Genomic DNA, 21223 nt, shown 5'->3' with positions numbered 1-21223 from the left:
CATGAGTGTTGAAATACACAGAAGCTGTGTAATCCTTCAGGAAAAGGCAGTGAGAGCCCCTGAGCCACTATACAAGTCTTCTAAAGTGTAACTAAGGGCCCCTAGGGGCATGTCCTCCTCTTGCTCTATCACAAGACTTGCCAGTTCCTCCTGCCTGATGATCACGCAGATGGCTGAGAATTAAGGAGCCCTAGTGGCGTGGCAGTGGTGAAAGCACTCAGCTGCTAACCCAAAGGTTGGCGGTTTGCACCCACCAGCTGCTCCATGGGAGAAAGATGTGGCAGTCTGCTTCTGTAAAGATTTATAGCCTAGGAAACTTTCTGAGGCAGGTCTTTCTCTGTCCTGTTGGGTTGCTATGAGCCGGAATCAACTCAACGGCAGCGGGTTTGGTTTTGATTCACTGAACACTGCCCTAGTTTTGGCACTGCAGAGGTCACAGAAGAATGACTCCAGGTGCAGCCTGCCCCATCCATTCTATTATGGAGACCCAGGTCAAGTCTTTCAAAGCTTATGCTTGCTGACAATGGAGACCCAGTTCCACTCCGAAAGGGAAGTGTTTCTTATCGCATACAAAAAGTCAAAGCTGTTGGAAAGGATGGTTTTATTTTCTTCTTCCCATGCTGTGGAAGGATCATGTTCCCCAGCTGTATTTCCTCCCTCAAGGAGAAAAAGAATAGTGGTTCTCTGGGTCTCAGGACTAAGCTGTTCCTACATGGACCTAGCCAAGACAGGACAGAAAGACTGGTGACAGACTCCAAATTAGCCAGATATACATATCAACTGCCACTGAAGGCTAGACAAGTGACTAGAAGGCAAGTTGTGGACTTGGTCTCAGGACCAAGAGTTTAAAGTCTACAAGGTGGTCACAATGAAAAGGTAAACACCATCCTGACTGCAGTTACCTGAGAATAACCCCTGGTATTCTGGTCACTGTGTTAGTCCAGCAGTGTCTAACAGGGCTACAGCCTTACAGCCTGGTGCAGGGTCAGCCTTGGCCTAAATGTCTCTTACCCTTGTCCTTGAACTTCAGGAAGAAAGGGCAGAGCTCTAACAAATCCTCTGAGAAGTTCACAGCCAGGGCCCTAGTCCTAAGGACCTGAGCAGAGCAACCCAGACACATGCAAAATTCCCTACTGGAAAATCACCCGCAGAGACTCTCCAGGGCCCTTTGATCTTAAAGCTGATTCCTCATCAAAACCACTTGAGCTCTCAACTGGAGTGGAGGATATGGGAGCAAAATCAGCTAATTTGGAGTGTAAACGCAAGTTTACCAAACATGAGCTTTGATGTTAATTTATTAAAAAAAAAAAAAACAGTCCCAACCAATTGTAAAAACAAAGACATTACTGTTCTGAACTCATTTTTTAGGAAGGGGCAACAGGGAAAAACCGAAAAAAAAACCTTTTGTTAGGTTTTCAGGACAATAACAAGTGTCTTTTTCAAGTCTGAGGCTCAGTGTGTGGTTTGCTAACCTAAATGGTACAAAAACCCTCCAGACAGAGAAGCAGGAGCAGATGCTATTACTTCAGGCAAAGGTAGGAGTTACTGAACAAAGAGGCAGCGAGGAAGGGAAAGCCACTGCATCTTAACTAAAGTTTAAACAAACAAACAAGGCAGAATGATGTCCTCCTCTTCCATCCAAGAATCTCAAAGCACTTAAACTATCTTCCACCTTTTATGAGGAGGAAAATGGCAGCAAAGAGTGGTTTGCCCAGTCCCAATCAACAAACCCACCAGGACAGGACAGAGCCTTCCCACCGCTGGTGGCAGTTCTCAGGACTTCTAACTGGTACTTGCTTGTAAAACGTCAAAACTATGGTGTTTGATTTTGTGACCGACATGGTTAGAACACAGAGATGTTCTTTAAGAGAGAAGGTAAACTTGTTTCCCTTCCTAAAGTCACAATTACACTTGCCTTTGACGGTTTGGAACTGTCTTAAAAATCATTTCGGTTTTGAGCTCTCCTTCCAATGTTTTCTATGGCGAGTGGGAAAACTATAGACTTTATAATAGTCACAGCAGGGATACCAAATCCTCTCTCCATGAAGACTAATCCCCGCTTCTGCAACACTACCAGCCCTCCCCTGTGACAGATGCCTGGTGGGTGCCTGAAGCCACTGACGCCCAGGCTTCACCCACACCCACTGCACCAGTCTGCCCAGCAGCACTTGGGCACATGTATTTTTTTTAAACTCCCATTTGATTCTGATGAACAGCCAGGGTGGGAAATTTCTGCACTAGCATGTCTCTCAAGGTTCTGAGCTCGATCTTTCTATCTCGATACTTCATACAGACAACCAACTGAGTCACCTTAAAGCACCCTTGCATATATATGGGAGAAAGGCAGGAAGAATAGCAAGAGTAACCCTAGTTCTCAACCTCCCAGTCTATGACAAACAGGGCGCAAGAATCTCTACCCTAAATTCAGAGGGTAGCTGAGGCTTCAGAGCTATTTAAAGTCATTTCATGTCACTGTTGTTGGGAAGGAATGAGACAGCTGCAGAGAGCTTCACCAGAATCTCACTGATGCAGAGGGAGCATACTTGATGGGAGGACAAAATACTGATGGGCAGATAAGAAACAGAATTTATCAGCCTCTTGCCACAAACAGGAAAAAAAACAACCCAGAAAACAGGACGCACTGACATCGTGTATTCAACGCTTCTTCCCACTCTCAGGATACTTTCACATCACAATAAATAGTGCAACTTTAGCAGCAGGAAATAAAAAGGAGCATAGAAGTCCCCATCTCCCTCTTATATATGTTTTTCTCCAGGTGCTCTTCCTGGGTAGCACTGACCTCCCCAGGTGCGGGTGAGAGATGGGATCTCCCCAGGTGTGAGTGAGAGACGGGACATGGGGAAAGAGGCCTGCATGTGTTTGGTTGCCCTTTGGCCTCTGGAGGTGCCAGGAGAGTTCAGCCAACACCCCTTCACATTCCTGTGACATCCACTGGGGACAAAGGGCTGACTGTTGGGCCTGTTTCTGCTCTAAGGCAACATCCTAGAAAGGCAGGGCCTGTTGGGGGCAAAACATTGTCACTGAGCCTCAACTGGTGACAGGATTCTCCAGCTGACATGCAGCTTCTGGCTGACCTCCTTCAACCTCTACTGCTAAGGCTGCATTCCTTAAAGGCCTTGTCCTAATTGGCATAAGGCAAGGAAGGGGTGAAGAACAGCATACTTGGTGTGGTGCCGCCCTGGCAGCCTCCTTCCTTTCTTGTTGTCATCTGATCTCCGCACACAGCAGCACTGGCCTGCACCAGCCAGGGATGAGACACAGTGGATGAGACACAGACATGAGGCACAGCCCCTCTACACCACCTCCAGTGGCCCCATGCCATACTCTCACTGATGGCCCTTAAGAAATAGTCTTCCAATCACTTTGCATCCAGTTTATCTTGAGCCCTCACTCCGGTGTGGGTCAATAACAGTGTTCCCATGACGTTCTTAGCACTTACGAATGAGTTGGTCAGGAGGTGAGGGGAATGGGCTTCTTTTCCAGGTCGAAGCGCTAGCGTGACCCCAAGAAACTTTCAATACTGTCTTAGCACTCACTCTAGAGTTCTACTTGGAAACAAGCAGCCACAGCTCTTCAATGGCACTCAGCTGGAAGCAGCAGCTTAAGAAGATGTGCTCCAGGGAAAAAGGCAAAACAGAAGGCGTGAAAGAGAAGAAAGGATGGCAAAGACAAGACACTGAAAAAGGAACAGGCCCCAGTGCAGAGGCAGGATGGACAGAAGCAGGACCCTGGGCCAAAATGCAAAACACCAAGTTGTCTCAACAGTACAGGTCAGTGTTCCGCCTTCCAATTCATTGTGAAAATGTAGCAGGGGGATGGGGGGGAGAGGGGGGAGGAGTAGGAAGCACAGTGTTTGGTAGCAAAAATAGAAAGGGTTGGGTGAGAAAACAGGAACTGAAGAGATGTCGTTCTGTTCAGCGTGACATGACCAGGGCAATGACCAGCAGGACAGGAAGCACCCAGGAACCCTGTGAGGCACCAACTATGTAGCCAAGTGTTTTCTAACAGAGAATCCAGGGCCTGACCACCCAACACCCACTCTGGCCTTCACCTGCTCTACATCTGCAGCAGCACCTCTGGCTCAGACAATGAGCAATAGAGAGTGTATCCCAATTCGTCTATTTCTTCAGGGGTGAGCTCTGTGAATAAGTTCACCTTGGGATTTAGGACACTGGGCAGGACTCCAGCCTCTAAGTAGCTGATAAGTCCCCTCAAGGCCTCCAGGAAACGGTCGGCCAGCACATCCGGAGACCAGTCAGCCTCCTCCTGGGCCAAATGGAGGATCACGTTGGTGAGCTGGCTGGCAGTGAGGTGACCCAGAGCCGGAGTGGACTTGCATATGGCCTTGAGGATTTTGAGGCACAGAGATCGGCAGCCCGAGTCAGCCTGGTCCAAAGCCCGCAAGCGTGCTGTCTCAGCAGGACGCAGGCTCAGCCGCCACAGGTTGTCATATTGGGCTAGTCGGTGTGGTCTGGCAACCAAGACAGTGTCACCAAGTGTCACTGATGGCAGAAAGTCAATCACGAGATGCTTGTCATGCTCATACTGCACTTCCAGCGTCAGGGCCTCTGGGGGTGGTGCTGGTCGGATCACATAATCCAAGAGGGACCCTATGGCCGGCCAGTTGATGGAGCCAGCCACTACCTTCTCAAACGTGTCTGCCACTGTCTTTGGGGAGAGGTAGCCTCCTACTACACAACGGTCCCAGTAACTGCTTCCACGAGGAAAGTATTCTGGGTTCTCACGACGAACCAGGAAGAAGCCAGGGACGTTCATGATGGTGTCCTCACCAGGGATACATGACCACAGGTTCTGCTCCAGCACAAGGGGCACAATGAGTTGGATGTGGTCGGCTGTCACCACCTGTCAGGGCAGAAGAATTAAAAAGGTTTTGAGGGATTCAATCTACTAAAGAGACATGCTTCCTCAAATGTAGGTCCTACCATCTTCACTCCAATAAGAAAGGAAACTCAGATATCTTTCATGCCACTGTATCAATTCACATGGAGTGAGGACACCAGAGACGGCTCATCCCACCAGGGCCCCTCACCTCTGGGCACAGAAGTGCACACAACTGCCCCCATGCCATGAAACACAGAGCGCAGACTCAAGAGGAGAGAAAGCTAGAAAGGACAGGCGGGGCCAAGAATATGGGAAGGAGGAAACTCTTATAGCTTCTTAAAAGAGATAAGTATGACTGAAAAGATGAGAAAGGGTTAAAGAAAACACAAGGGCAAAAAATGACAAGCATGGCTCTCCAAACACTGTGTGCGAGCCTCAGAAGCTGAAGACATCAGTCTTTCTGACGAGGCCAGGGCACCGACATTCCGTACCAGTGGCATTACTGAGGAGCATCTCAGTCAGTACCCAGCCCACCCTTGGTGAGAACCACCTTGTTACCTGCAGGTCATCGTAGAGGCTGCCACTCAGGTACATGTCCCGAAGTGGCATGTCAGGCAACTTGGCCCGCAGGAAGCCCCGGAGTTCGGCACATATGTCCACAGCAGCTTGTTTGGCCCGAGCCTGCTCGCCGGCAGGGATGGCTGCCCGGTTCCGGTAGTAAGTAAGAAGTTTCTCCTGCAGGGACATGCGGAGCCGTGACTTCTTCAAGTCTACCTGGCCCTTCCTGGTCAATGGTTTGGGCCGGGGTGGGCAGAATGTATCTGCCAAAGCAAGAGAGAGAGGCACGTGAGCTCTTCCCATGCTTGCTCGGTCCACAGCCGCCTCAGCCCCAGAAAGGAGAAGGGCTTGGTGCAAACGGCAAGTGTGAGCATGGTGCCCAGCACATAGGTGCTCAAGAAATGTTTGTCAAATGCAAGAGCAGCGCAGAAAGGCCAAGGTGAGTCCCAAAATGGGTAACTGCCTTTCTCACCTGTGTCAAAGGTCGAGGAGTCCGTAGGGAGGGTCTGCAGGGACCGGCTCAGGCCTGTCTTCATGTCCTTGTTCAGCAGTCGGGGGGAGCCCATCCAGTTTGGCTCTTCCCAGCTCCTTTTCCTGGCATGACTCAGGCGGGTAGGGCTGGTGGGGGCACTGATTGCCCGGTCATACATCTGAAAGAGCAGAGAGGACACAAGACATACACCTTCCTTCTGTCCTCTACTTCCTTCCAACTTCCCTCCTTCCCAGAAGCTTTACCCTGGCAAGTGCAACTAATGATTTTTAATAACTTTGTTTTTTTTCTAGATTATACAATACTTTGTTCTGTGTAGAAAAACTGAGGAAATACTAAATAATACAGCTGAGAAGCAAATTTATCCATAACACCACAACCCAAAGAGAACTATTGTTAATACTGTGCTATATTTCTTTCTGGAAATACATATTTATGTAATTAGGATCATTTTCTAGATATACTTCTGGAAACTGATTTTTTCATTTAACATCATTTTGATCATTTCCCCATATCACTAAGAATACGTCAACATTTTTATGACTATGCAACACTGTACCTTATGAATGTACAGTAGTCCCCCCTTATCTGCAGGGGATACGATCCAAGACCCCCAGTGGATGTCTGAAACCAAGGACAGTACCGAACCCTATATACTACGTTTTTTCCTATACATACACAATGAAGTTTAATTTATAAATCAGGCACAGTAAGAGATTAACAATGATACTAATAATAAAATAGAATTAAAACAATACACTGTAATAAAAGTTATACGAATGTGGCCTCTCTAAGAATTCCTTATTGTACTGCACTCACTCTTCTTCCTGTGATGATACAATGCCTACGTGATGAGATGAAGTGAGGTGAATGATGTAGGCACTGTAACCATCCCTTACTTGCAGTAAACAGCTTGGTGTCCCTCGTTTCAGGGGACCCCTTGCTGAAGTCTTCGTGTACCCTCAATGCTTTCTGGTGCAACACACTGCCATCAATTGGAACACATTTTCTGTTCATGTCTTCCACCCACAAATTCAATGCCTTCTCCATCTTAACTAAGCACTTATCATGCACTGTAGCTTTAACTTTTGCAGTTTGAGATGCGACAGCAAAACCAGTACGAATTTCTTTTCCTTCTTCACAATTTCACAGACAGAAGATTCATTCTTACCCTAGATCTCAGCAACGTCAGCATATGATTTTTCTTTCCTGATTAAGTCGAACACTTTCACTTTTCACTTAAAGGTAGCACTTTACGGCTTCTCTGTGGCATATCCAAATTGCCAGCATCACTACTCTTGTGCTTTGGGGCCGTTATTAAGTAAAATAAGAATTACTTGAACACAAACACTGGATACCTCGATTGTGGCTCTCATAACTGAGACGGCTACTAAGTGACGAACAAACAGGTGCGTGGCGTACACAGTGTGGATATGCTGGACAAAGGGATGATTCGCTTCCTGGACAGGACTGAGCAGGACAGCGCAAGACTTCATCACGCTACTCAGAATGGTGCGCAATGTAAAACCTAGGAATTGTTTATTTCTGGAATTTTCCATTTAATATTTTTGGACCACGGTTGACCACGGGTAACTGAAACTATGGAAAGTGACAACACAGATAAAAGGGGACTACCGTACCATAATGTTAAACACTGATTCACTTATTCAACAAATACTATGTGCCAGGCATTGCATTGGGCAAATCTGTTGCAAAAGATCTCTTTAAAGTGTTAAAAAGCAAAGATGTCCCTTTGAGGACTAAGGTGTGCCTGACCCAAGCCATGGTGTTTTCAATCGCCTGATATGCATGTGAAAGCTAGACTATGAATAAGGAAGACTGAAGAACTGTCGTCTTTGAGTTGGAGGGTTGACGAAGAATATTGAATATCCCATGGACTGCCAAAGAACAAACAAATCTGTCTTGGAAGAAGTACAGCCAGAATACTCCTTAGAAGCAAGGATGGCAAGACTCCGTCTCACATACTTTGGACATGTGATAGGAGGGATCAGTCCCTGGAGAAGGACATCATGCTTGGTAGAGGGTCAGCAAGAAAGAGGAAGACCGTCAATGAGATGGATTGACATAGTGGCTGCAACAATGGGCTCAAGCGTAACAATGATTATGAGGATGGCAAAGGACCAGGCAGTGTTTCATTCTGTTGTACACAGGATGGCTATGAGTTGGAACCGACTCGACAGCACGTAACAACAACAACAGGCATTGTTTTAGGTGCTAAAAATAAAGCAGTAACCCATAGACCAAAATCCCTGCCCTCTTGGAATTTTCAGTCAAGTAGGGGGATACAACAATGAATAATAAACAAGTTAAATATAAAATGTGTAGACAAAGACAAATGTTAATAAAAATAAAGTAGAATTACTTTACCTCAAGTAATTTGGGCTTTGTCCTTGGTTCCTGAGTATTTAAAGGGCCTTTGTTATCTAAACCATACCTGAAGGTTTGTGCTAGTGGGTGGGGGCTGGGCCTGACCAGAAAGACCACCACTTGGCCTGATATCAGCTGACCTCAGGGGATGGAGGGGCTGATACAATCCATCTTGATTATGTAATGAAGTCAATAAAGGCTCTGGCAGAGAAACTCCATGGCCTTCTTGGTTGGTGAAAGATGCTGATGGTCTAAGAGGATAGTGCATCCTTTGGGACATGGAAGCTCCACACTGAAGACCCTCCCAGACCTTGTCCTATGTGTCTCTTTATTTGTATCCTTTTTTCCCACAATAATGCTGTAACGGTTAAATGCAGCACCTTCCCTAAGTTGTTCCAGCGAATTATCGAACCCAAAGGAGTAGTGGAAGCCAGCAGGTCAGAGAGAGAAAGCCCAGGGGGACTCCAGAACTTGCACCTGGCATCTTAAAGGAGTAGAAGAAAACCCCGAATTTGTAACCAGCATATCAGAAGTTACGGAGCTCAGGAGAGATTCCCGAGCTTGCAGCTGGCATCCTGAAGGGGTAGAAGAAAACCCCAAATTTATAGCCAGCTGGTCAGAAGTGGGAGCCCTGGTGGTGCAGTGGTTAAAGAGTTCAGGCGCTAACCAAAAGGTCAGCAGTTCAAATCCACTAGCTACTCCTTGGAAACCCTATAGGGTAGCTCTACTCTGTCCTGTAAGGTCGCTATGAGTCGGAATCGACTGAAGGCAATGGGTTTGGTTTTTTTGGTTTGGTCAGAAGTGAGGATGTCATGTGGACTCCCAAACTCACGGCTGGCGGCTTCCTATTTGGCAGTCTGAAGGACAGTGTCCTTTTAACTTGTGAGATCTGACCTGGCTCTAGGTGGCTAGGGTCAGAGAGAGAACTACAGCCCCACAGTTGGTGTCAGAAGCGATGCAATACTCCAGGAAGGATATTTTGGTTATTTGCAGTTTTTCACTCACTGGGATAAGCTTCTTTATTTGTATCTCCAGTAATTTCTTTAGGGCAGAGTCCTAGAAGTAGAATTACTGTAATTCTCTTACACTCTCACCTAATAATGCCAAATAACCAAGCTCTACCTTGCCAAGGGTGCCTCACCACCTCTCCCATCCCTGGCCCTGGCTGTCTGCACTTACCCGCTTAACCGCCAGCGTGGCAATGCCCAGCATGGCCGCTCCACCCACCCCCAGCACCAGCCGGGCATTGGAGAGCACAAAATCGATGGCCGTGCCGATGCCATTGTCATCCTTCTTGCCTTTGCGCTCACCAGCGCCTGCCATTGCTCACCTGAGGATGAAGGCAGAGCACAGCCATCACCACTGGGATGTCAAAGGTAGTGGTCACTCAAAACCCATCCGTTCCCCTCCCTTTCCCAGCAGGCCAGCCCCAACAAGTTCAGGGTACTCAGTGGAGTTCTGGCAACCCAAATCCTCTTGCCTCCGGCACTGCATGCTCCATATTCTAGGGTCTAGAGGGAGACACCATGATCTGGATGAAAGGGAGAGCTGATCATGCTTATTGTGGGAAAACCTCTCCACTAATCTATTGAGATTCTAGAAGTATTAACCTTGTTGTTTGAAGGAGCCCTAGTGGCAGACTGGTTAAGTGCTTGGCTGCTAACCAAAAGGTTGGCAGTTTGAACCTACCAGCGGCTCTGCAGAACAAAAGACCTGAAGTAAAAATTACAGCCTAGAAAACCCTACAGGGCAGTTCTACTCTGTCCTATGGGGTCACTGTGAGTTGAAATCGACTCGATGGCACACAACAACCACCTCACTTTCTCACATTCGAGTGAAGTAGCCTACCACTCAAGACAGCCCCCTCTACCCCTTCACAAAGATTTCCTTTTGGTTAGATCTGAGAAGGGCCTTGAGGCTCATCTAATCCCATTCCATCACTTCACATATAGGGAGGTGACATTCCATCACTTCACATATAGGGAGGTGACTGGCCAGAGGTCCCAGAGAAAAGGAATGGCAGCATCATCCCCAGACCTCAGGACTCCCAACTACTAGTATGATGCTTTTTCTACTTAAAACCAATTTTTGAAATGGTGTCTCTTTGGCTATGTAGATTTTCACCAAAAGAAAGGTCCTCCAAGGTCGAGAAGGGACAGTGTTGACATGTCGTGGGGTTATTAACCAATGTCATAAAACGATATGTATACTGACTATTTAATGAGAAACTATTTGTTCTAAAAACCTTCACCTAAGTACAGTATTAAAAAAAACACTGCTTAAAACCAGTTGCTACTGAGTTGGTTCCAACTCACGGCGACCCCAGGTGTGACAGAGTACTACTGTGCTCCATAGGGTTTTCAGTGGCTGATTTTTTTGTAAGTAGATTGCCAGGCCTTTCTTCCAAGCTGCCTCTGGGTGGACCTGAACCTCCAACCTTCTGGTTAGCAGCCAAGCACGTTAACTGTTATACTCCCCAGGGACTCCTATATTGTTCCTAACCTTAAACTAATCAAATTGGTCCTTATTTTATCTATCTTCTAGGGAAAAAAAAAAAAAACAACTCAAAATAACACGGGCCAGACACCTTGCACATGGAGACATAATTACCAGTCCATATGTGAGGAAGGTCCAAAGAAGCAAACGACTTTCTGTGGCTGCTCCCACCTGACAAATGCTTTGTTTCTTGGGGCAAATGTGTAGCAGGACTACAAAAGGCTCAGGTGAGGATGGCACTGTGAGATTCAGCACAAAGGACGCTGGTAGACTTGGCTGTTAACTGTAAGACAAACAAACAGAAAAGCATTTGATCAATGCACCTGGAAGATTAAAAATGTGGTCACCAAAAATGAGCTCGTGGGCCCACTACAGAAGCAGCTGGCCTCTTCACCAACGCAGACACCACTGGGCTTCCCATACAGCAGTCACAAGAGGCAGGCACATACTTGCTCCTTGGCAACAATGGAGTCATCCTGATGGAAGTGCCAGTAACCCCCAAATACGCCATTTCCCCTGGAGTCAGAACCCTGGGCTGACCCAGATAAAGGACAGCAATGTGGTTCAGATCTGAATATTGCTCCCAACACTGCTACACTCTTCTACCTTCCATGTCCTATACACAGGAATGATACAAGGAAAGACAGCTGTATACCATTCAGGGTCCCAGTATCTCCAGAAAGGGAGGATACCAAAAAACAGAATCACTGAGAACACCTTCCAGTGTAAAATAACATTCTTCCTAATACAGGGAGTCCCCGACTTATGACGGGGTTCTGTTCCCATGACTCTACTGTAAGTTGGTTCTGACATAAGTCAAATATCTTTTTTTTAGTTTTCATTATTATTGCCTTTTATTATCAGTATCTTTATAAATCCAATCATTATTTGTCTTTAGAGATTGGAAACATTACATATATATTTTAACATTGTATGTAGTACGTATTACTAACAATAAGATGTACCAAAAACAAAAAAAAACCAGATAGCTGGTCATAAGTAAGGTTCGTCACAAGTCAAATATGTCGTCAATTGGTGACTATCTGTGTTACAACTGGGGATTGCTAATTTCATATCTCATGTCTCCTGTCTATAACCCCCATACACATAAAAAAAGAAAAATATTTCTGACTCCCCTTATTCCAGCAACTGAGTGAACCAAGAGTCATTGTCACAAGTCCAAAAATATTTTCCCCCTAACTAGAGTTCACAACCTTGGTGGCACCTTTCATAGTCAACAGAGGCTTCAAGTTTAGGGACACAATGAGAGACTATTTGGGCAAATGAAGTCCATCCCTACTTCAACTGCACGGAGCAAGCAAGACCAAGGAGAAGAGTTACGGTCTGTATTTATAGGTGGGGTCAGGCAAAAAAAGCTAGTCAGCTTCCCTTCAGTGGCCACTGAAGACAGACGGGACACGTCAAACTCAGCTGAGGCAGAGTAAGCCCATCAGGAAAAAATGGGACTTCACACATTTCCCCACACATAATGATGACTCTAGTTTCATTTTAAAAAAACAAAAAACTTTTACTGATGAATAATACAAAAAGGAGAACCCCTGGCTGCACCTACCCTCTACGTAATCCCTGAAAATGAACTGAGCAGAAGTTGGAAGGAGCCTCCCTGGGCCTTCTGATAGCTGGTAAGAAGGAGGTAGTTGTGCAGCAGGATGGAGGAGAACGTGGGTTTTAGAGTCGGAAATGCTGAGACTGAGTACTTGCCTTTGAGCTCTGGGTAACCTCAAATGAGTTACGGTTAGCTCTGAAGAGACGAGAATGATCCCTGCATGGCCTAAATCATAGGGTTGATGTAAGGAAAAACCCTCTACTAAGATACTGTATGTTAACAGTTTGTAAACTCTAAAGTGCTACACAAATGTGGGCTGTCATTAAGTTTCTTTAGCTTCCCACCCACAGGACAAAAGACCAGCTTCCAGAAGGCAGTTGGCAATCTGGACTGTCCCGAGTTACCTTTCACCCTTTGAGACTGAGCTAAAGAATGGCCTCTACACTCACACTGATGCTATCTGGGCTTGAGATCAAAACAGAAGGTTGGGCAGGCGTGTTAAAAGCGCTTCCACCTCTAGTGCAATAGTTGTCCTAGAGCTGGTGGCCTGGAACAGGAAAGCACCTATGAGCTCCAACAGGGAGAGACGAGGCCTTTTTCTGCTTATCCACTGTACATCCTCCAAATGGTTTCTTGCTGTCCTATCTTGGAGCCATCTAGGAGGCAGGAATTCCAGCTGGCAAGGAGATAGGGGCCAGGCAGTCAATCCAGAAGGAACACTGACCTGGTAGGCAGGGCTGAGGATGGAGAGTTTCAGCTCTACCAACATTTCAGGTGAGTTATTTAACCTGTCTCCGGCCTTGTGGCTTCCTAGGATGACAGCACTGAACTATGAAAATTCCAATTTATCCAGGAATTTTACTTGAAATAGTCATGTGACTTAAAGCCACCATCTCTGGCTTAACTACACATGAGAACAGCAGCAGATATATACTGTGTGTGCCATGTGCTGGGTGCTGTGCTGGACGTTTTACACATATTACTTCCTTTATCCTGATGCCAATCCCATGAGACCAGTAGTATTATCAGCTCCAATTTACACATGAAGAAACTGAAGTAGAGGTTAAGTAACTGGCCCAGGCTCACCATGTCAGTAAGTTGTGCAGCCAGGACTTGAACCCAGAGCTCATGCTGCTGGGAATAACTAGTTTAAAGGGCTCCTAAGTGGCTTGCAACCCCACCTATTCACATCTCCTACTAACCAGGGGGGACCAGTCCCTGGAGAAGGACATCACGCTCGGTAAAGGGTCAGCGAAAGACAGGAAGACCCTCAACGAGATGGACTGGCACAGTGGCTGCCAACAATGGGCTCAAGCATAACAACGATTGTGAGGATGGCACAGGACCGGGCAGTGTTTCACTCTGTTGTACATAGGGTCACTATGAGTGGGAACCAACTTGACAGCACCTAACAACAACAACACTAACCACTAGAGGGTTGCTTCTAGGGGACACTTTGTTTCCTTCACTGCTACATCCCAGGGTGAGCAGTGCTTGACACATAATAAATATTTGTTGCATAAGTGAACTATTAACCCTATGGCAGGTTACTTTTGTTTTGTTTTTGAGGGGGTGGTGGTGGCGATGTGTAGCCCAACTCAGTTAAATTAAGAATAAAAAGACTTCAGTAATCACTATGTCCCTCCCAGTCCACTACCCTTCCCTGTGCAGGCAGGCTCCCATCCCACCCTGGGCTCTGCGTTGCCAAAGGCAGGTCTGCCAACAGAGTAAGTGGCTGAGGGGAACCAAAAGCCATTACATAAGGCCCCTCCTCCCACTTTCCCTCTGAGTTATATACAGTACCCTCCACCCAGCAGGCAGGCCATAGTCCTCACAATATCATTCATCCTTCTCTGCTTCTCCTGCCTCAGCCAACTGGTCACCAAGTCCCCCCAAGGTTGTACATGCTGCATTTGTGTGCAGCCACCTCCCTCAATCTCATCTTGCCAGATCCACTGCTTCTAGTACCTGTCACCAATCTATCTTCCACACTGCCACCAGCATGATCCCTCTAAAACCCAATGTGGCCACGTCATTCCCTGCTTAAAGGCTGTGATGTCCCCCCACTGTCACATATACAGTCTCCTTAGCAGGGGATTTAATGTCCTTCAAACCTGGCCTCAGCCTCAACTCTAGCCACTTGCCTTACAGATGTGCCATTCTAGCCATGCCAGTCTTAAGTTTCCAGACTACAAAATGCATTTTCCACCTCCAGGCATTTGTTTATTCTTGCCCCTCTGCCTGGCAAGCTTCTTTCTCGCATTCAAGGCAGACCTCAAATGCCCTCTTTATAGCCCTCCCCACCAGCCTGCCCAAGGCAGAATTCCGTTCTCATCCCCATCTCTATAATCTTTATACAATGCTCTAATATACAGCCAAACACACTGGAATGACCTCCCATGATTCCATTAGACTGAGTTCCTTGATGGGCCGTATCATTCATCTCTATCCCCAGAGCCTATGAGAAAAGCCAGGTCCAAGGAAGGCCCTCTGGGAACGGCTGCTGAATTAATTATAACTATAACGTTACAGTGGGACTCCTTGATAACACTGGCATTACGTGTAAATAGAGCTAACACACCACTTGCCAAGTACCATTCCAAGTGCTGTACACACACTATCTCATTTAATTCTCATAATAACCTTAAGAGGTAAGTACTATTATCTCCATTTTACACATGAGGAAACAGAAGCCCGGAAAGGTTAAGTGACTTGCCCTAAATCCCACAGCTACCAGTAGCGGGGCCAGGATTTGAACTCAGGCACTGTAACTCTGGAATCTGCACACCATGCTTGCTTTCTAGGCTGTGTTATAACAGAATACAGTTATGTTTTGGAGGACATAATCTGACACACAAGATAACTGATTGCACTGAAGGATGAGCTGGCTTGTAGCTAAGCTCTGTGGTTTTAACCAATGTCTTTCCTAACATTTTCACATGTAAAATGTCGTATGAAATAAAATGGTGTTAGCAATTCTGTTCTGGCGGGCCTTTTCTTCCTCAACAAGAGAATCTGCTTCTGTTAAATATGTCTGTATTTGCTCATTGATTACTAATGCCTAAAGGAAGGTCACTAAAAGGAAAGGTTCTCCCTCTCCTGGTCTCCTGCATCAGAAAAAATGAAACCTACCTGAACAAGGGCCTACCTACCTGAGGCTTGTTAATGCATCTGTGAGGTGGGGGTGGCAGAGAGCTGGAGTGTCTACAGAAGGCACCTTTGTCCTCTTTTCCTTGGAACTGGGGTAGGATGGGAAAGAAGATGATCCTAAACAATCCCTCCCAGTTTACTGTGGAGGAAGAACAGGCCCTTCTCCAGCTGCCTCTCCCGGGCCTCAGGATCCTCTAGCTTCTGATTTTTCCGGAACTCACGGCGGATAGAGGCAAGATAGAAGTCTCGATCAGTGTAGCGAAGCTCTCGGCCCCGGCGCAACAGAGTCCGGTAGAGACTCAGCACCGCCTCTCGGCTCCATGGGGCCATGGGGGACTGGTAGGGGCTGGGCGTCGAGCTATAAGCAGAGGGGAAGAAACAGAAGTCTAGAATCAGAATTAAAGTCAGAAGGGCCTTTAGAGAACATCCAGTTCAGTTCTCAATCTACGTTTCAGAAACTCCTAAGTCATACTATGAGTTAATGGCAGGAAAAGAACTAGACCCCAGCCTCCCAACTCCCTCTCCTGGGACAGCACAGGTTATGGCCAAGGGCCAGGGCTCAGAAGCTAGACTGCCTGGGCTTGAATCCTGGCTCTGCCACTTACTTGCCATATGACTATACAAATTACTCAATCCCTCTGAGCATCAGTTTCTTCACTTGTAAAGTGGAGATAACGATAATATTATAGTAACAGTACCTACCACATAGAAGTATTTTGAGAGCTGCATGAGATAATGCCTGTATAACTCCTGTAATAGAACTTCACCATAAGGGACGGTCTAGAGTGGAGGCCCTGGGTGGCGCAAAGGCCAAAAGGTGGGCGGCTGAAACCCACTCAGAGGCACCTGGGAAGATGGGCCTGGCCATCTGCTTCCAAAACCCTTGAAAACTCTACAGAGCAGTTCTGCTGTACACATGGGGATGCCATGAGTCGGAACCAACTCGATGGCAACTACCAGCAGACTGGCTGAAGACAGGGACTCTGAGCCATACTTATGAGCTGCATTACCTTGAGCAAGGTTCTTAACCTGTCTGCGCTTGCCTCAGTTACTCGTCTATAAAATGAGGATAATAATCACATTTTCCCCATATGGCCAGTGTGAAGATTAAACGAGTTAATGTATGTAATGTGTTTAGAACAGTGCTGAGCATCTACCAAGCACTCTATCAGCGACAGCTATTCTTGGTGCTACCTAGCCTGATATATAAGTGCTCAATGAATACTAGATTTAGTTATACATAAAATGCCACCACCTTCCTTCAGTAACAATAAACCCTTACACAAGCCAAGTGTTGTCATTTGTAATGTGCTTTGTCATCCATTATCACATTTAAACCAAGGAGCTAATGAGGTAGTCAGGTCAGGGTTCAGAACAATAAACAAAAACAAAACCCATTGCCGTCGAGTCGATTCTGACTCATAGCGCCCCTACAGCAATAATAGTGAACATTTATTGAGTGCTTACACATACCATGCATGCTCTAAGCACTTCCCAAGTAACGATCCGTCTCTCTATCAACAACCCCAATATCATCATTACCTCATTTTAAGTGGAAGTAACTTGCCCACAGGCACATAGCTGTAAACAGAAGGGTGCACCCCTGACCCCAACTCTCTGCCTCTGTGATGACAGCTACCATTTGCTGGGCTCTTACCATGTGCAAAGCACTTCTGGGTGCTCTACAAACTTGCCCTGCACGTGCCTGGGACATATCAGGGGCTCAAAAAATTCTGTTGAATGAAAGAGAGCATCCGCATAACGTCCCTAGGTGGAGAAATGGTTACCCTCTTGAAGAAATAAAAAAAGGAGACTGAGAGGGGGAGGTATTTGACTGGAAAGAAGATCTGGCCTTTGGGCCCAAAGTCAGCCAGCCAGCCAGCCAGCCAGCCAGCCAGCCATTAGCCTCCGGCCTTGCTAACTTCGTGTGTGAGCTTTAACAAGCCACTGTCCCTCTCCCTTTTTCCTCAACTGTACAAGACAGCTCCGCTCGGCCCTAAGAGGCTCCCATAGTTGGAGAGATGAATCTAGAAAATCACCAGGAAAAGGAAAAGTGCTTTATGAGGTAGAAGGAAATCGCCACGACGAGGGCTGTTACTACAAGGTCGCTCGGCGAGTGGGCAGCTGAGCACCGCCAGTGCAGTTCCTCCCCGGACCCTCGGGGCGGCAGAGCCAAGCTGGGCTGCGAAGACCCCGAGGTTGGGCAATCCGACTCGGGGGGCGGGAGAGGCCTCCGGGAGGCTGGGGCGGGATGGGGACACGGAGGCGTCTCCCAGGGGAAAGCCGAGGGGGGGCTGGGGTGAGACTCTCCTCCACCCCCACAGCGGGCAGACGGGGGGGCCGGGCTGGATGGAGGGCCGCCGGCGGCACCGAAAGGAGGCGCGGCTAGCCCCTGGGCGCCCGGCCGCCGCCGGCCCTCATTCCCCTCACTCACCCGCGGACCGCGCGCGCCACCACTCCTCAGGATTCGCCTCTCACCGGGTACCTCTCCCAGGGTCACCTGCCAACATGGCCCCTTCACTTCCGGGACACGACCTTGCCCAGGGAGCTGAGGGGCGGGACCGAAGGAAGCATGGAGGCGGGCGGAGGCGGAAAGACTTCTGGTCTTCCCTCCTCCTTCTCTCTCTCGGGGCGGGGCCGGAGCCTCGTCGGGCCACGCCCCTTTAGAGACTCCGCCCCCACAGCCCTGAGCCCCGCCTACGTGCGTGACGTCAGCCTAAAGTCGAGCCTGCTAAAGCCATTCTGGCCCCGCCCCCGCGAAAGGCCGCCCAGGACAGGGTCACTTTGCAGCCACCGAGGTGGTTCCCTGAGAGAGCGGAGAGGGCGGGGGCGGGGGGCAGCCTCGCCCTCCAACAAGGCTGCTGTGCCGGGTAGTTCCTCACCTGCTGCCGGCCCCCGTAGCCCGTCAGGGGCCATGGGGATGCTGAGGGAATTCTAACACCGTTATTCCCTATCATGATTTTCAAAACTCTTCCGAATCCATGTTTTCAGGTCTTTTTTTTTTTTTTCTTCCATCCTCCCCTGCTGTTCCCTCTTCCCCGGCCCCTTGGTCCTCGCAAACTCCTACCCTTCGTTCAAACCACCTCCCACATCCCTTCTCTCCTCCTTCTTCCACGCACTCTAATGTCTACGCACCGCCATTATGGCTCTTGACCTGCTCAGCATTAAAGCGAGTTTACTGGTGCCTATCCTTTGCAGACACTGTTTTTAAATTATTCATTTGCGTCTCCGTCTTCTCACTGGATTTGCGGGCAGGGGCCCTGTCTTCACGGAATCCGGGAGCCTCGTCCTCGCAGTGCCCAGTACCAGCTCAGAGTGAGCCAAGGAACGGAGTCTTCTGGAGAACAGGCTTTGGAGTCATGCTGAGCTGGCTGCCAGTTGCAGCTCCATCATCACTTAAGGGCTGTTGTTGCCTGGCAACTTTCCTAGTTTCTGTCACCCTCAGGGTTATTGTGAGGCTTCAGTGGTATCCAGTTGAGAATCTAATGTTTGGGACAGAGGACAGTGGTGGTTCAGGGGTAGAAATCTTGCCTTCCATGAGGGAGACCGGGGTTCAATGCACCTTACACACAGCCACCATCCGTCTGTCAGTGGAAGCTTGCGTGTTGCTATGAAGCTGAACAGGTTTCATTGGAGCGTCCAGATTAAGATGGACTAGGAAGAAAGGCCTGGCGATCTACTTCAGAAAGTCAGCCAATGAAGTCCCTAGGGATCACAATATCTGATCTGCAGCCGCTGATGGGGTTGGCCTAGGACCAGGCAGCATTTCCTTCCCTTGCGCTTGGGGTAGCCATGACTCTGGGCCGACTGGATAGCTGCTAACAACGAGGTCACCACTAGAGGGAGATAGGAACTTAGGGAAGATCATGAACCCCTGCCGCCTCTGGAAAAGAGAGGGTCTGTGTGGGGGCCTTGACAGGCTTAAGACTTAAGATCAATAGTGGGTGTGGAGTCTCAGACTTTCGAAATGATTCCTCTGGCCTCACCAGGGCTGGCTTGGCTTGGAAGAGACAAGACAAGGATGAAGTTCAGCAATTGTCTCCCTCTCAACACTCACACCAGCACCAGTACCTAGAGCCGCCTTGATTAAGCACTTACTGTGTACCACACATTGAACTGTGTACTTTACAAACACTGTATTATGTCTAATCCCAACGCTCCTGTTTGGTAAGCGTCATTATCCCGATTTTATAGGTGAGGACTCCAAGACCGAGGGAGGTTCGGGAATTTCTCTAGGACCCTGAGCTAGTCAGTGGAGAAGCTCCCAGTGGAATCCAAGTCTGTCTTACTCCCAAAGTGTGCTATTGCCACTCTTCCAGGCTGCCCTACTTTGCTCTTTAAAGAAATAATTTGGTGACCCAAATAAGTCTAATTGGTCACACTTCCAGCTGGAGGACCAGGTGCCCTTTCATATCCCTCCTGACCCTCCTGTTCTATAAAATATTGTTTTTAGGAGACGGGAAGAGATGGAGGTCCCCTGGGGGGTCTGCCCTTCAGATCAACTTCCCCCAGACTCTTCCTACTCTTCAGATCTTTTCGTTACTTCTAGACTCACAAGGCTCCTCCCTGGCCCCTATACTCCCATGGCAATGGAGGGGGGCAGTATGGGCGGGTATCTGGCCACGTGTATCTATGGTGCCTTTATCAGCCGCAGACTCCTGGCAAGGGGCACTGCCCCAAATCTGAGGGCTCTGCCAGGCTTCACAGGACAAGGGGCACCCTGGGATCTCTTGGATTGATGCTGCAGTTTTGACATAACCCCTGGTCTCAGCTCTGGATGATGGCAACAGCTTCTTATGGGATCATGACTGGAGGGCAAGAGCGATTGTTCACCCAGACAGTGAGTAGCATGTAGTAGGCATTTAATTGTTGAATGGATGGATGAGTGCACACTTCCCAGAAAGATAAAAACCAAAAAACCAAACCCATTGCCGTCGAGTTGATTCCAACTCATAGCGACCCTATAGGACAGAGTAGAACTGCCCCCATAGGGTTTCCAATGGGGGCAGTTCTACTCTGTTCCAGAAAGATAGAGGGCCTGAAAGAAAGGGACCATTTTCTCTGAGTCAGGCGGGTCAAGTTCCGTCTAACTGGAAAGGGTCATGTGGGGTGATGTTGAGCGAGGGTTCTGGAGTGCAAATCCCAGCTCTGCCTCTTGCTAGCACTGTGACCCTGGGCAAGTGATTTAACCCAGTGGTTAAGAGATCGGCTGCTAACCAAAATGTCAGCAGTTTGAATCCACCAGCTGCTCCTTGGAAACCCTGTGGGGCAGTTCTACTCTGTCCTATAGGCTTGCTATGAGTTGGAATCGACTTGACGGCAATGGGTGCCTTGGTTAGGTCCCTGGGTGGTGCAAACGGTTAAGCGCTTAGCTACAAACCAAAAGGTTGGTGGTTCAAACCACCCAGTGGTGCCTCGAAAGAAAGGCCCAGTGATCTGCTTCCTCAAAGACTGCAGTCAAGAAAATCCTAGGGAGCTCAGTTCTGCTCTGTAACACATGGGGTTGCCATGAGCTGGAAATGGATTTTGGTGTTTACGGTGAATTAGAGAGGGTGATAATAGAACTGCTTTATAGCTGCAGAGGATTAAATAAGATAGGACAATTGGCAAATGTTGTGTTATATATATATTTACAACAATTTTTTTTAAATGAGATAGGACATGTAAGGGGCTGACAGGGCTCCTGACATACGGTTAGTACATAGCAAGGG

General features: G+C 48.0%; 1 protein-coding gene across 2 annotated transcripts; it reads right to left on the bottom strand.

The window, feature by feature from the left end:
* Window positions 1–625: 625 nt before the first annotated feature.
* MIEF1 (mitochondrial elongation factor 1) lies at window positions 626–18100 on the bottom strand. Of its 2 annotated transcripts, XM_004373875.2 has the most exons (6): window positions 17947–18100; window positions 15515–15870; window positions 9479–9629; window positions 5894–6071; window positions 5422–5684; window positions 626–4884 (listed from the first exon to the last, which is right to left on the bottom strand). In XM_004373875.2, the coding sequence occupies exons 3-6, from the start codon at window positions 9620–9622 to the stop codon at window positions 4078–4080; spliced, it is 1392 nt and encodes a 463-aa protein (XP_004373932.1). In that variant the 5' UTR covers window positions 9623–9629; window positions 15515–15870; window positions 17947–18100; the 3' UTR covers window positions 626–4077. The 2 variants fall into 2 exon arrangements, 1 of the variants encoding a protein (XP_004373932.1); XR_002823660.1 differs by lacking the exons at window positions 626–4884; window positions 5422–5684; window positions 9479–9629; window positions 17947–18100 and adding an exon at window positions 10910–11078 and having other exon boundaries at window positions 5731–6071; window positions 15515–17688.
* Window positions 18101–21223: the final 3123 nt, after the last annotated feature.

The sequence above is a fragment of the Trichechus manatus genome, unplaced genomic scaffold (assembly GCF_000243295.1).
Source record: "Trichechus manatus latirostris isolate Lorelei unplaced genomic scaffold, TriManLat1.0 scaffold00027, whole genome shotgun sequence".
Taxonomy (NCBI): domain Eukaryota; kingdom Metazoa; phylum Chordata; class Mammalia; order Sirenia; family Trichechidae; genus Trichechus; species Trichechus manatus.
The sequence above is the reverse complement of the archived record's forward strand: the minus strand, read 5'-3'. Positions and strand labels throughout refer to the sequence as shown.